This window comes from Mugil cephalus, chromosome 4 (genome assembly GCF_022458985.1).
Source record: "Mugil cephalus isolate CIBA_MC_2020 chromosome 4, CIBA_Mcephalus_1.1, whole genome shotgun sequence".
NCBI lineage: Eukaryota > Metazoa > Chordata > Actinopteri > Mugiliformes > Mugilidae > Mugil > Mugil cephalus.
Window position 1 is genome coordinate 5,352,089 of NC_061773.1, and position 16,368 is coordinate 5,368,456.

General features: G+C 42.7%; 1 protein-coding gene across 7 annotated transcripts in view; it reads right to left on the reverse strand.

Moving 5' to 3' along the window:
* Positions 1–16,368, reverse strand: part of erc2 (ELKS/RAB6-interacting/CAST family member 2) — a 31,933-nt gene that overhangs the window by 9,591 nt on the left and 5,974 nt on the right. For 5 of the 7 annotated variants that reach the window (XM_047582425.1, XM_047582427.1, XM_047582426.1 and 2 more), the window contains exons 3-11: positions 9,408–9,431; positions 7,809–8,243; positions 7,441–7,515; positions 4,861–5,016; positions 3,887–4,054; positions 2,761–2,928; positions 1,938–2,075; positions 960–1,100; positions 573–713 (exon numbers count right to left, since the gene is read on the reverse strand). In XM_047582425.1, the coding sequence (XP_047438381.1) occupies positions 573–713; positions 960–1,100; positions 1,938–2,075; positions 2,761–2,928; positions 3,887–4,054; positions 4,861–5,016; positions 7,441–7,515; positions 7,809–8,243; positions 9,408–9,431 (1,446 nt within the window). The remainder of the gene's footprint in view (positions 1–572; positions 714–959; positions 1,101–1,937; positions 2,076–2,760; positions 2,929–3,886; positions 4,055–4,860; positions 5,017–7,440; positions 7,516–7,808; positions 8,244–9,407; positions 9,432–16,368) is intronic. The other 2 variants (XM_047582428.1, XM_047582424.1) reach the window with 1 other exon arrangement.

Here is a 16,368-nt window from a genome sequence, read left to right on the forward strand (position 1 = left end):
ACTGAACATTCAGCTGCTAAAATGAGCAGTTTTAAGCTAAACCTTATTTTTAAATAGTCTGTGGAAAGTCAACAGTAGCTCGCACTCAATAGTGAAGACAGCACAACAAGGCCAACGCGTACGAAGTCCATGATAGCTGCTTTAAAGTTTTCAGTCGTAACACAGAAAATAAAGCTGCTTAGTTCTCATGTTTAAATGTAGACTTTTAACAGTGTGTGATACAGTCAGTCATGATAGTTAGTTGTTTTATTTGGTTCTTAGTTTACGGCGTAGAGCATAGAGCTTTAAAATCAACATGAGAGAAATGTCTGTGAAAAGTTCAATGCAACTAAAACTGTGTAAAATATTTTATATATGTTTTTATTTCTATATTTATATAACTGATGATGTGTAAGATTGTTATATAATCAACGTTTTGAATCCTTTCCTCCAAAGAAGCTTTCTGAACTGAGTTGCCTTTAGCACTAATCTAAAGCCAAATTTAAAATTGTGAATTACCTGTTTTATAAAATCTAAAATCAAAACTGCACTTTACACAGTGTTAATGGGTGATCCTGCACGGAGAGACTTACCTTCTGCAACTGCGTCTCCAACTTACTACATTCCTCCTTTTTCTGCTCGATGGCAATCTCCAGCGACTTGAGCTTCGAGTCCTTCTTGAGGCCGGAAGATGCCAGCGACGAGGCGTGCTCTTTCAGGTCGATGAGGCTGGACTGCAGGGTGGAGGGACAGAACAGGCAGAGGTTTAAGGCAGGCACAGGTGTAAACGAGGCCTCACTGCCAGAGGTGACTGCTTAAATATCACATAAAGGTCAGCCTAAGAAAGAGGTTTAAAATATGCCGTACAGTGCATACAATAACGCGAGGTGCATACACTGCAGTACAGTAGAGAAACACAAAGGCACGACGTGTGTGTAATGCACAGTCATGTGGATTCAGTCCTTCGACGTCTCACTGACCTCTTTCTCTGTTAATTCTATCTGCAGGCTGTTGACCTTCTCCTTCAGGTCCTTGTTCTCCTTCTTATAGGAATCCACCTCTTCCAGACGTTCTCTGTCTTCCCGCTCCCTTTGGTCCTTTAAGCGCTCTATAATCCTCTCCTATTACACACAAACAAACCGAAGGAAGCACTGAATAACTAGAGTTCATATTTATGAAACCACTAAGACTTAAGACTGATTTAATGTTGGAATGACAAACAACGTACTTGGAGGGCAGCCCTAAAGTGATCTGTTCATTCTTTAATTATTAAGTTTGTAATATCTCTTGAAACAACTGGCAACATTAAAGTCAGACTAATATAATAACATGGAACGTACAACAATAATATCTGTATGAAACAGTGAATAAGAAATTAAATTAAAAAAATGAAAAGCTAAATCATGAGATGCCGGGCCTCCCTAGACGCTGCACCATCTCCAGATTTCACTCCAGTGATATTGTGATGTTGCCGTTGTTTTTTTTTGTTTTTTAAATTAAATAAGTATAAAATACTCTCTGACTGGCAGTAAAAGAAAACAGCACTGGAGCATGAAGGTAGTAACCGTCGAATGCAAGTTGTGGATTAAAACCCACCCTTTCCTGGATTACAAATACTGTTTCAGGGAACACATTAACAATCACTGACATATGTCTCACTGGGTGAGCGTTCACGTCTGTCCACATCTAGAGGATCTACTCTTTACCAGCTGATCTCAGATGGCTGAACTAAGTTGAGTCAAAACACTGGATGGACAGCTGATTTTTGTGTTTGTGGATAAAGGTGAAGAACAATAATCCCTAACAATAACCAAATTTCACTGTTCCTAGAAGTTAAAACAACTTTAGGTAGATTTATATATCCACCCTAATTAATGTCAGCAGCTACACAAAAGAGAAATGATTAAGTCGTGTTGGCATAACTGGATCCATCCTAAAGCTGCAGTGCTGGGCTCTACCTTCTCTGACAGCGCCTCCTCCAGGGTGGCCAGGGCAGTGTCCGTGTTACTGGAATCGGTCTGCAGAGACTTGACCCTGTCCTTCAGGTTTCCCAGCTGCTTGTCTTTGTCCCGCAGCTGTTCCTGCAGGTTCTCAATCTGACTCAGAGAGAAGGAGAACGGGCGGGCGGTGTGAGTCACAAGAAGGAATAAAAGCAGCAAATGTAAATGGCTTAATCTCCAAACCAGAGCTGCACTTAAAGTTGGTGTAATAGTTGGACTTGGTGATTTCACAAGGCTTTGAAGATTAACACCCTGAACAGACAAGGTCGCGCTCGCACTCTGAAATGCGATGGGGCTTTACCACGGAGCGTTTTCAGTTTCAGGAAGAAAAATACAAAAAACTGTAAGATGTTCACAACGTTTTGAGAAGCAGAAGGAGCGTACAGGTACCAAGCTGCTTTTTGAGAGAAAGACTGAACCTTAATGACGGTGCAGTGCTAATTTATCACGCTTTGTTAATGAACAAATAACAGTTAACAGATGAACTAAATAACCACAAGGTGCGATCAAACAAGAGAGGGAGAACAGACCAGGGGTGAGCAGGTCAGGGTGAGAGAGGGAGTAATACTCTGGGAGTATTTATAGCATTCACACTGGAGCCAGTGAGGCAGAAATATCTTCCTCCTTGTCTTTCTATGGACACTTTCCCCCTGAGAGCAAGAGACTGGCTCACTCTTAATGGAGAAAATAACCACTTTGCTTTGTGTCCTCACTAACGACTGGTTTAGTCCACAGTACAAGAAGACTGTAATCTGGATATTTATTCCAACATTTAACTCACCTTCTTCTGCAGAACATTAATCTTCCTTTCTTTGACTTCTAGCATGTCTTTCATGTCCCTGATTTCCCCAGCGAGGGTACCCTTCTCCTCTGTCAGGTCCTGCAACTGCTTGGTTTTCTTGTTCAGGAAGGACTCTTTCTCCTCCAGACGCAGACGAAGAGCATCCACCTGAAGCACAACACAGTCAGAAACACCTTAAATAAAGGTCCACATCAATCAGGCATAACATTATGACCTGCTTCCTAATATCGTGGAGGTCTTCCTCGTGCCTCCAAAACAGTTGTGACTTCAGAGAATGGACATTGGTCTTCTGGGGGTGTCCGGTGGTGTCTGGTAACACAGTGTTGTTAGTGGGGGTCTTTGGGTCCTATGGGTTGAGGGGAAGGGCCTCTATGGATCATCCCACAGATACTTGATCAGTTTGGGATCTAGTGAGTTCAACACCTTTTGCTGTTCTTCACGTTTTTTTTAGTTGTTCCTAAACCATTTTTGTGTGGCTGTGTCAGGCTGCATCCTGCTGGAGATGGCTGCTGCCTTTTAGTTTCATTCATCAACAGCTCACATTGTCCCTTATCCTTCCCTTTTCTTTTATTTCCTTCTTCCTTCTTAAATGAAGCAGGTGGACAAGTCAAAGGTTCACCAGTCCAGCCACCTGGGCTCCTCCCCGTCTTTCATATATGCATTCAACTACAGTTCCCCCTTCCCTTCTCACCTCTTTATCAGCCCTCCCTCGTGTCCTATAAGGCAATAAACTTTCTTGCATCAATGAATGCCTGGTCTTTCTTTCAACAAATCTGCACTTGAACCTTTCATCTTTCATCCCCATGAAACGTAATGTTTGCCAGTTGTTCATTTATTAGTGCAGCTTTGTGATGTTATTTAATGTTCTGTAACAGTACACTGTGCAACAACTCTTCCTTGGTGGTGGCCTGTGTTACAGTTCACTTAACACGAAGTCCCCAAAGTAAACAAAGTGCCGATATGATTTGCTGTAATAGTCCTCAGCCCCAGGACAAGCCCAGTATTTGCTCAGTTTGACTACGCGGGTGGTAAAATGTTTTCGTGGCTGTGTATTGTTTGGTTGATTTAGTGCATGTGTACAACCAAGCTGAGAGTTTTTCATTACCTCTGTTTGCAGGATGGCAGCACGTTGCTCCTTGGCAGTGAGAGACTCTTTGAGCACCTCGATATGCTGTTTGCAGTCTGAGTTCTGGTTGTTGAGGGTCTCTAGCTTTGTCTGCAGAGCCAGCAGTTCTGACTCCTTCTTTGACAATTCCTGCTTCAGTTGGTCAATCTGCACAGACACACGAACCACTTGACCGACCGGCCACATTTGCAACCATCACGTGTAACCATCACGACCATGCGTCTGTGGGAGAAACCTCCTTTAACGCTGCAGGTTTTGCACTATTTTCATCAGCACGCTTTTCTCTCATTAAAAATGCATTTGGGACTGACTCCCCTGCATTCATCATATATTATACATCGTCTCTATTCATGATTGATGAAAAGGGGTCTAAAAATAGAATAACAAAACAGCGGCTGGTCTGCGCCTTGTCGAGTAATGCAGAGAACGGTATGTAAACACAGGGGCGATGCTCCGAAGAGACACAGTATGAGCCGGGGGAGGCACAGACACGCACCTAGATACAGCCAGAGATTTGAGGTAGCTGTGCTCGAGGCTTGACTATAAAACTCAGTTACCAGCACTGACGGGTCTGAAAACCAAATCAGGTGAGCTCAGATTGATGGACACAAAGCTGGCATGGCTCTATGTGCAGGCGTACACTTTCTACATACTCTGAATATAATGCACATTGTCTTTGTTAATAATTAGGGAAGAAATTGAAATTTTAAAGTGTGCATTGTGACGATTTAGCATTTTCTGGTATTCTTTACGCGGAGCTACTCCTAAAAGAACAGCTTCTCTCATGTCGTTGCCAACAGGACACTTTCCTGTTGACACTAAATTAAAGTCACACATCAGCTTCATCCAGTCTCTTGGCAGCCTGTTCCCTAAGCAACATGTTTTGTTTTTAACATTAACCCACGTTTCCCCAGTTTCTCTACATGTGCATGCACAGTGCGAGTGGTCTCTACCTTGGTCTTCATAAATTTAGAGTGGTTCTTGTAGACCTCCATCTGTTTGATCTCCTCTTCTCTGTCTTCTGTGTTCAGTAAGCCGTTTGCTTTCAGCATTTGGATCTCATCCTCCAGATCTCGAATGTTGCGCTCCAGAGAGGCAATTTTGGTGTCCTGCACACAAACACGCGGAGGAGACACACCTCAAAATCCAGACTGGCATGTCCACAGATTGCATGCTGCAAATGAGCCTGAGCTAAAGACACGAGTCCAGGTAAGACCAGAAGACTAGAGGGAATAGGGAAAGAGAGGCATGAAGACAAGGAGCAGCAGAAATGAAAAGAAGAACAGAGAGATACAGGAAGATAAGGAGAGAATGGAAGAAGCTCTTTGGTCTGCCTGAGAGCAACTGCAGTATCTGTCGGTGAAATCAGAAGCTTTCTACCCTGCTCCTTGCAGCAGCTCAGAGGATTAATCACCATTGGGAAATATTGAGCGCACATCCAGCACGGCGAGATCAGCCTGGACCGGAGAGAACCGTGCACGGGGAATGGGAGAAAAGTAACAAGCTGTATCTTTTGCCTCGGTTGCTTGCAGATCAATGCAGAATTCGGTCTCTGGACTGCGACTGTGAGTGCAGCTTTAGCTTCACGGCTTTTTAAATAAATAATACAACGTCTTTAAGATTAGCCATGGTCCATCTCCCCCTCCAGCAGAGCATAGAGCAACCTTGGTCCTTCATGTTTTTCTCTCTTTTTGTGTCACTCCCTCTTTCCTCCTAGTGGCTCTGAACTTATGAACTTGTGGCCGTTAGCAGGGTCAGTCCTAGCCCACTGCAGAGGAACATGGGTAATGTATCGTAATGTGGAATGATGGACTATCGGAGAAGGATGTGAGGGGTTAACGTCAATGCGTGAACACTGCACATGTACATGCACTTCACCCTGCTGCTGCATCCCACCTCGGTCTCAGTGTTACGAGACGAACATCAATGAACTAACATTGCTGCAATAGACACAAGACATCGTACCTTCGAAGGAGAATGATTTTATTCCATCCACATGTAATCACTGGTTCATCGACCTGGTCAGTATATCTTGCTCTTTATCTCTCTTTCCATGCTTCTGTATGCCTCTCTTTCCCTCTATCTCTCCGCACACTGGCCTCTCACTGTCATAAACAACCACACCTGTTTCCATGGTAGCAGCAGGCAGGCTATATACTCTGCACTGTCTCTGGTGAGTGAGGAGGAGAGGGCGGGAGCGGGGATGTAGGGGAGAGAGGGAGGGAGGATTATTCGTGCCTCCATCAGCATCAACACAGCAGAGGGAGAGAGGAGAGGGGAGAAATGCAGGGTCTTCCTGCACAGCACAGGGGGAGGCGGGACTTCCCTCGCTGTGCATGAACATCAACAGGATCCTAAAGCCAAGAAGTCACATGACCACGCCGGCGGAGGCTGCGGCCTGCACAGTGCCGATCAAGCCGACCGATAGGGGCTATGTCAGCTCAGCGATGATGTCATGATTTATTTTGAGGAAGTGATGTCAGGCCTCTGCAGTGAGGCTGGTGGTGCTTACAGTGGTTCAGTAGCTGGATGCTCCTGATATGTTTGGTGCTATCTCCAGCTGCTCTACACCAAGTGTCGATCTGAAGAGACATTTTAACTCTTGGTAAAAAAAATAAAAATAAATAAAATAAATAAAAAATATGAGCATATTTGCATTGCAAATACTAAACTATCTGAGATGAGAATGGAGAATGCATGTATTTAATATTTTGAATTTTAAAAGACATCCATCATGATAGTGTTGGGCGGGGCCTCTAAAGCTGCAGTCAATTCCTTTCTCTCAATATCATCCCAGTATTTCAATGCCTTTTAAATTTTACCATAAACTTTAAACTTTAATAAAACTCTACATACTCCAGCCCCCCCGACGCCCTCTAGAGGACAGGCGGTTATAGAAGATGAGAACGAGAAAACTCTACATATTCTTCTACCGCTTGTTCCCGTGCTTCACTGAAGCTATTTTACATATGTGTAAATTATTTAAATGAACAATTTTGTGCATATGCATTCGTGAAACGTATATGAAAACCAGAAACAAAGCAGCTCCTGGTTCTGAACAACAGCCATCTTTGCCAAAATGAGATTGAAGTGATAGAGCCTGTGATGTTTGCAGACAGTCTGTTAAAGAGCTAATAACTGAGAAAAATTTGTCACCGCTTGTCATGAAACCTGCGAGTTACAGTTTGGCAGGGCAGCCTGCCCCTCCTGCCGCTGCCACAATAGCTGAAATGTTGAACAGCATTATTGATTCTTGTTTATGTTTAAACAGCCGCTTTGTGAACGGATGCGGTGTGTCTGCATGTCTGTGTGTGAGAGACGTGAGAGTGAGTCGACGATTGACTCAGCTGCTGAGGATCACAATGACAACAATAGATTCTGCAGAACACACACTGGCAAAAGGCCCCCGTTCAGACGTGCAGTGGTTAACACAACAGTGGCGTGTGAAAGCCTGTCATTGCACTTACACAGCATGTGGTTTTAAACAAAAAATAAAATAAAATAATACTGCTGTATGTGAACCAAGCTCTTACTTTCATCTCTATGATGGTCTGCAGGGCCTTGGTTTTGCTTGGATCCTGGTGCAGCTGATTTCTTCTGTGCAGTTCCTTAAAGGAAAAACACAACACTGTGCATCAGAACAGCAAAATTAATTGTTCTGTCTACTGACAGCAAATGTATTAAAACAGAATAGAAAATGTTATGCAAAATGTTTTATGCAACTGATGTGCTCTGCAGCTTTATGGATTACATAATCAATATGGCACAAGTAAGGAAGCCGAGAAGAATGTATTGATTTTGTGACGCTCTGCACTGCCATCTACTGACGAGAACATAAAAAAACACAGTTTGACCTGAAATATATTGAATCCACACGAACATGATCCTGATCAAAGATTACCTCTCGCAGATGGATGTTCTCCTTCTCCTTTTGATCCAGAATGACCTCCAGGTGCCCGAGCTGGGCCTCCGCCTCAGCAATGCGTCTGGCTCTCTCCTGCTCCTCCTCCTCAGACATCCTGCCCGGCCCGGGGGGCAGCCCCTTGCTCTGCAGCATCTCCAGCAGCTTCTTAATGGACTCATCTCGGGCTCCAAGCGTTTGTTTCTGGGTTTCAATCCTCAGCTCCATCTCCTCCAGGGTCTTTCTCAGCAAGAAGAGCTCCTTGGCCTGCCTGTCATGTTCGGCCTGCAGACGGCGGAAGTTCTCCTCGGTCAGCTCGATGGTGGTGAAATGCTCGGAGCCCGAGCGATTCCCGCTCTCCTGCTGCAACAGGTGGTTGAGGTCCCGCTGTGTGCGCAGCTCATCCTGCAGAGCCTGGATGGTCATCTGGAGATGCTGATGAGCACACACAAAAACACACGGGCGTATGCACACGCAGAGACTCAACAATTACTGAAACTCATTTTTGAAGTAGCACACAGTGCAACGTGTTTTCATGATTACACTACACATGGGGTTTAAAACACACATAGAAAAATAAACTGAAATGCTTTTGAACACAGGTCTATGGATTAATGCTGCACAAGGTCAATTGTGGGGGGGCACACAACTTACCTTAGGCTAAACAACTGATGACAGAATGACAGACTAAAATATGACAATCTGACTACCTTTAGAGAAAATATAATAAAGCCTGAGGCAAATCACAGCTGCTGCACAGATTATTTTATTTGGTCGTAGTTTGGGGAACACCGTATGTCTTTGCTCTTGGACGCTCACACCGAGAGGCCTGGACACTAATAATGGCTCCTGTTCAAGTACAGGCCAGAAAAGCTTATGATTAGTCACATGAGCCTTCAGTATGAGTGGGAAAAAAATATGAAATGAATAAGCAGAAGCTACTTTATTTCTACATTGTAGGGGCAAACCATCCAGATGTGTAATAAAGTACAGCATCTCTGTGAATTTGTGTATCCACAGTAAAATAAAGTGAAAACACAAACTATTAAGCACAGCACACTTTCTGTTTTTTTTTTTTTTGTTGTTTTTTTTTTTTGTGGGGATGTTAGTTCTGGGTTTAGGGGAGTTACGTCGGGGCCAAGTTTCTGTCACAGATTGAACTTCTGCTTGGTTTGCCTTTTGAAAAGTCGCCCCAGCAGACTGAGAAAGAGAAACACAGATCAATCTATGTCCAGAAAATTGCACACAGAGGATTTGAAGGAGCAGGAACAGCTTTGTTCACCGAAAACAAACCAACGTTACAGGCAGTCGGGGATCGTACAGTAGGATTTGTGATACAACAGGATAGGAGGATGGGACACCAGACGGGTTCGGCTTGACATAATTACTCATCACTGTTTTATGGGTAAACACACGACTGTTCATAGGGGACAAGAATAACGACTGAACAGCTGAAAACAATTCTCCGGGAGGTTACGGGATTGATAGGAGAAGAGGTTGCACGGTGCAAAGGGACTGCCAGGTGTCTGAAAATACACGCCACACTGAAGGTGACTCTATGTTGTGCACACAGCACGTGGTGCAAACATAGGGACAAACCTTGGTTCTCCTGGCATCCAGCAGCTGCAGAGCATGGGCAGAATGAACAGAAAAACAAATGTATGGTGAAAACAGAGCGTCAGAGCTTGATGCAACAGAGACGGATGATCAACAAAAAACAGCTGGAATTTAAAATGAAAGCTGCCAGTTTATCAGTCTACAGCCTTCAGTCAGTAGAACAGTTTATTCATAGTCGACCTTTTCCTTTCCTTTAACCACTTTAATAACACTGTGGTACATATTTTAAATTCACCTGTGTTTTTTTTTCTGATGTCAAAAGTCAAAATGTCTGCCATGAAAAAATATTTGCACAGACAAAATCTAAGTTTGTCGTAATGACCTTTCTGGAAAGAGATGATTATTTGAAATTGTTTTAATTTAAAAACGAAAACAAACAGACAAAAAAAACGAACAAACAAAAAAAAACTCTGAACCTTGACTTATTATTAGTTGCAGTAGTCATAGTAGTAGACTTAGAAGGAGTTTAATAAAATTAGTAGTACTGTAATAATGATCAGAAAATAAGGAGATGAGTATGTGCAGAGCTCTGATTAGCTGATCCATAGAAAATTAAATTGCAATCTTTCGGAGATTTTCTAAAGCATTATTTGGTTCCAGCTTCTGAAATATCAATATTGGATCACTGCTGTTTTTTTCTGTTATGTGATAATAAACAATATAAGATCAATTTCATTTAATTTCTAATTCACTGTGAATTGCGATTATTAGTGGCAGCACCAATTTAGAACATAATAAAAACCGCTCAAATATAAACACGATGCATAATAAGTAAATCCCCTTTCCTCGCCGCTTACTTCAGCACTGAAGTGACAGGATCCTGTGTGAACGTACTTAGTATTGTATTGTTCTCTTCCAACCACCAGGGGGCAGTGTTTGTGTTAGCAGAGGAATTCCCCGCTGCCTGCAAACAACAGTTTGGGTCACACTCCCTTCTGTGAGTCAGTCGGTGCCATTTGGTTCTGCACTCGTCTTCACACCCAGTGCCATCCATTGATTTCAAGTACACGCTGTCACATGCTGACCATCCTACTGTCATCCCTTACAATCTGTACACTATCCAAACCTTCAACAGACTCTGTTGAAAGCAGCCCCCCTTCACAGAAGACACTTTAGTAATACATTTTCTTTACCATTTTTAGATAGAAGCAAGATGGCTGTAATAAGATAGAAAAACAACTGGTTTCCCTCATGACTTGTAAACACGTAGAGGATAAATCCTTACATTTAAACCCGTCATTTTTCTTTCTCCTCATATCTTCTCTCTCCTATCCCTCCTCATTTCTTCTCCTTCTCTCTTCCCTGATCAATAACCTGCCGTCCTGGAACTAAACTGCAGGAGCCAGTCCAACGGTCCATTTGCATAATTGCACTGTGGGTTTAAAAAATTGTATATGGCCATTCCCCCCGAATCCCCACGTCACTGTAGCAGTTCCTGTGAGTCAGACATGACTCAGCAGATATAGACGTTGTGGTCAACCTGTCTCTTGGGAAGGGTTCTCTTTTGCTGCATTTTTTTTTTTTTTTTTTTTTAATAAAAATGGCTTCCAGAGGCGTCACCAGGGTGAAGCAGATATGAGGTGTGGAGCTACAGTACAGTGCACCCTTCACTACCTGACACCTGGTGCAGCCGGGGGTAACTGGCTGTCAGAAATCTTCTAGTGCAGAAACAGGAAATACTTCAGAGAGCTACAACGGACATATCGCCAGATTCTGTTATTTTTTACAAATGTCTGTTTCACAGTTAAGTGAAAATATTGCCCTACTAGTGGTGCTAGTAAGAGGAAAGATCGCTTAAATACATTTGTAGAGCTGGCTCTGGCTGAACAACGTTAATGAAATAAGCAAGTGATCGACTTGAAGCTAACACTAACCATTCATTTACCATCTTAAACATCACCACATCCCAAGCAGTCGCACACCAGACTGAATGTAACCAATTAGCATTCAGAAAATGAAACATTATCTTCAGTGTCATTCAGTCCCTTAACAAGGCTGTACATGGACAATTCCCCTTATGGGCGGTGTGTTGCTGTGTGTGGAGTATACTGTGTGCATCGATTAGCCAAAACATTAAAACCACTGACAGGAGAAGTAAGCAACAGTTACCATCTTGTGATGCACTGTTCTACTGGGAAACTTTTGGACCTGGCATTCATGTGAATGTTACTTAGACATGTAGCACCCACCTAGACCAGAGCACACACCCCCACCCCATAGCAATGACATCAGGATGCAGCCTGACACACAAACACACAAAAACAGTTTAGGAACAACTCAAAGAAAACAAAAAAAAAAAAAAACTGATCAAGGACACCCTCAGAACGTCCGTGTCCATTCTCTGATGAGTCACAACTTTTGGAGGCACATGTGAGACCTACACAATATTAGTTGTTCATAATGTTATGTCTGATTGGTGCATGTACGTAAGAGAAAGTAGGTGTATCTGACAGACGGACAGCTCCAAAGCGCTGAGCGGCTGACTGCTCACTACATTCCTAATCTGTGTGCTGTGTGTCGTGATGGCTGACAATACACAATTACACCCACACCATGCCAGCAAACGCTGCATCTCCACTCAGCTATAAGACAGTCAGAGTGTGGCGTGATTCTAGAAACCTGAGAGTCACGGCACACAGGAGTAGTCCATCTTTACTTATATTTTTGTTTGTTTGTCCTTTTAAAAATATGTATATGTAATATGTATTTCACCTACAAAAATAATTTAAGTTCTCTTCATAGTCAGGAGCAGTCAACTAGTGTGTGTTTCTCCATCCTCATTCAGTTCAAAGACTGTTATCTTACGTACTTATCTTTAGTCTTGCTTGAGTGTTTCTGAGAAGGTTACGTTCACACATTTACATATTTAAAGGCTCAAAGAGGTGACACTTTGAGCTAGTTCTGGTCACTTTGAGGTCTGATCCCAGGTCTAACGATTAACAATGAACATGGACTTATCACGTTTTGATTCCCATACCTGTTTAATCCTGGAATAATAAATGTCATAATGGTGAATCATATGACTATAACAAGAACATTTCACTAGATGTGACTAGCATATATATATATATATATATATATATATATATATATACACACACACATATAATTGTTCATTTATTGTGCTTTTGCTTTTGTGCTTTTAACAGAGAGGATAGAGTTGAAAGGTAAGCCCCAAAGAGTAACACTGATTGTATTAGCATTAGCCCACCCGTTGGAATATGTGCCAAGAATCACATCCAGTTGATTTAATATTACGTATTCAATCTTTTGCTGCATACTAATGCAAAACAGTGATGCACAGCCTCAGCAGTGACGATGAGGTAAAACGCAACAAATGAATGTGATTCAGGTTAGAATTTCATTAACGTCTTTTATTCAGACAATGTTCAGAGAAAACAGGACCCAGTCTAAGAGTTACGTTACACTAATTTAAGTAAGCATCTGAGTGTATTGTGGGCTTTGGGGAAGCTCTCTGAAGCTGACAGCAGGAGCTCCAAACCACAAGGAACAAAGAAACAAGTCACTGCATTAATTTATCTTGAGTTCAACACTGAAAAGATTCATAAGCAGAATATATTATATTGTATCTGTGATAAATCTTTGACTACAGACTACAGAATCAAATTGTGACATTTCCTAACACTAATGTGATGTTACACAGGGTTTCTGGTGCTGTTTAGGGAAGTTTCCTAAAACGTAAAATTAAATTACAGATCATATTTGTTGGCTAAAAGACATTTTAATTATCTTAGCCTTAATTAAACGTTATGTTGGGCATTTCCGCACTGTGTGTGTGTTGCTCTGATCCAAATCTAAACTTGTTACTCTGGATGAAACGACACCAGCAGACTGTAACGCGTTTTATCCCCTTTGCTTTGTTCTTCCGTCCCCTACACCCATCTTAATCTCACCAGCTCTGCTCTCTGTAAACATTCCCCTGCTTCTCTGCATTTCCATCTCATCTTCTCCACATAAAATGTGGAGGGAGAGATTTTTCCTTTCAACACCTTCCTGTCATCTGAATGAGGCAGCAGCCATCTTGTGAGCTCAGATGGGGAGAGGTTGCCACGAGAAGGAGCCAAACTGACTATTCATGTGATACTTCCTGTGTCCACATGAGCTCAGCATGTCACGGCGCTGGCAAAAACATTAACACATTCGCTCATCATATGTATGACTTCCGCAAGCTTGCTTGCTGCCGACTGAATAGAGATAAGTATAAAGTCAACGCGCTGCATTAATGTAGACTGCGGCGTGCGCCCCTGAGCTATGAATCATACGAACGAACCAGTAAGTGTGACTCTATCTCTCCCACACACATTATGGATTGACGGATATGATAAACCTCCAGCACATTTTGGTGAGACTCAACCCTCCCATCCTGTTCACACCTTTAATGATACCAACACTACGTTGCGATTGGCAGATTTCAGTAGTAAAACAAAAAAAAAACATGTCATATCTGAGTTGTTGTGATCTGGGACGCTCAGCCTAGTTTGGGGGAATGCGTTGATGAGGGCTGACTGGGTGGCTGAGCAGCAGTGGTCATGACTCAGTCAGATATGGTATGCTCTAGCTCACACACTTGCCTCCAGCGGCTCTTGTCCAGCCTCAGCAAGACAATTTTTTATTTTTTTATTTTAAAAAAAATGGCGGAATTCAAGTCAAACAGCGTTTTAACAGCCTGATCCTGCTGCACAGTACATTAAAAATGCATGAAACAGTTCTGGGCTAATCATTACCTCTAGTCATGACCATCAACTGTCTTGATTAAAGCTCTGCAGGCTACGGTTGGTATTTCACTCAAGAGTCTGTGCTTCACGAAGCTGATGAAAGGCAAACTCTAGCGTCGGAACGGTTTTCCAAATATGTTGCAGAAAGAAGCCGAATTTCCCAGATCTTAATTTTCACAAGATAAATAATGCATGGCATTTGCTCAAGCTAATAGAGGCCCGAGGCACCTGATGCACTTGTGAGGGGTGCTACAAGACAGATGTAATGATTGGCTTGAAATTACTCCATTATTAATGAGGCAATTTGCTCCTCAGTCAGCCTCTCAACAAGCCCAGTGGGTGTGACCAAACCATCCCACCATAAGTACACAGTTACGTAAGGACGCCTCGTAGCCCAGGAATCAAGATAGCAGAGACCAATTATAGTAACGAGGCACATCTGCCTTTTATTAGCTGACATACTTCATTAATGAACCCTACCAGGAGGATATAAATATCACCAGCGCAGAGCCAGATCACCGGACAAAGCTGAAGATGAAAGAAGAGTCCTTTCTTTGTACTTAGCACAAAAGCACGAAAGCCCTCAGCTCCCACTGTGCACGAAGCCAAGCTAAAAATATATACAAGGATTTACTGTGAGAATTTAAAGGCATCTAATATCCAGAATAAGAAATGATTAATGGCGCCGGTGCGGGCACTGACTGTGTTGGTTTAGCTTGAACAGGCACATTCTTCTCCCAAACACTAAACGAATCATAAAGATATTAAAGAATCAAAGTATGTAGAGTGGGCCCCTTTTTATGGATCGCTGTAACCTGAGGCATCCCTCCATTCAGCAGCATGACACTGCTTCAGCCACAGTCTGACAAACTGCACGCTCCTTTAACTCCAAGGAGTCAAGTCAGGCAGGTCACATGCTTTTTACTTTTAGAAAGTGCGGCTCTTGTACGCAAATTCAAGCAGATGCGCAGACAGACAGGTCTCATGTGGCGTCGCCCACTAATGGCATCCTGCTATGACCTTGAAGGGTGGAGTGACAGCGTCTGCCGCTCTGAGTAATGAGTGGCCTCGGTGTCTGAGGAGATCACCCCAACGGACAGACAGAACTGCAGACAGACCAGCGCAAAGACCACAACTGGCTGGTAAAAATTTAGCCTTTGCAGCGCTCGAGGCGTCGCTCAATTTGCTGCATCATGTCTGCCTCGGAGGGAGAAAGAAAAAAAAAAATACTGTACAGCTCAATCTAGTCAGTCAAGCAATACATCGATCTATTCCACAATCTTCATCAGGGTGTCATGCACTTTTCCTCGCAGCTGACATATCCAACTAAACTAAAAGGTTTATATGCAAACGCTCTGCCTGCACAATGAGTCAGCTTACAGTGGCAATCAAGCAATTGAGGTTTTACAGTGAATTCGTTAGGGGCACTCACAGACAGCATTTTTCATACTCAATGAAAGCGCTGTAAGTAATGTTCAGCAGGTTTTATATGTCTGATGCCCAGTACAAAGAGGTTCGTTAAATAGACAATTACAGCTATTATTTAATTATCGTTATTGTTTGGTCGGGAGACCGGCTGTAGCACTGAACGCAGTGTAGAACGGAGTTAAACAGTATAAGACATGATCAAAGTCAGAGTACATAAAGGAAAGGTAGCAGAATGCAGAGAGACAGCGAGAGGGTAATATAGACAAAGAGTGTTTAAGTGTCCTTGACATTTTGTCTCTGGGACTTGTGCCTACTCTTGTCAGTAACTGATTTAACTGGGCCATGACTACACCCACATACTGACGCAAGCAAAAAAAAAAAAAAAAAAAAAAAAAGAAGAAACCTTTGACACGTTCCCCTCCAGGGGCAACATGCTGAACCTTTGAAAATAAGCTTAAATTAAGCAATGTTGTACAGAAAGTTCAAATCACCTGTTGGCAGAGCCGTCAAGCTTTTCACTTTTCATCACCAACAGCTGCAAGCTCAGATTTCCACTATACTGTCGAAAGTAGATAAAAGGGGTTTTGTATTTCCTGTGGCTGAAGTGACATCGATTCTGCACTGGAGTACTCGGCGAGGAGCGAGTGTCTTAAATATTTATGTGGGCAAAAAGACTCTTTCCAGAAAGGTTTCCACAAGTATTGAAAAAAAATAAATAAAAAACCATGACTGATTGCAATCATTCTCTGAATTCTTAGACTGAGGGTGACTGTGGTCTG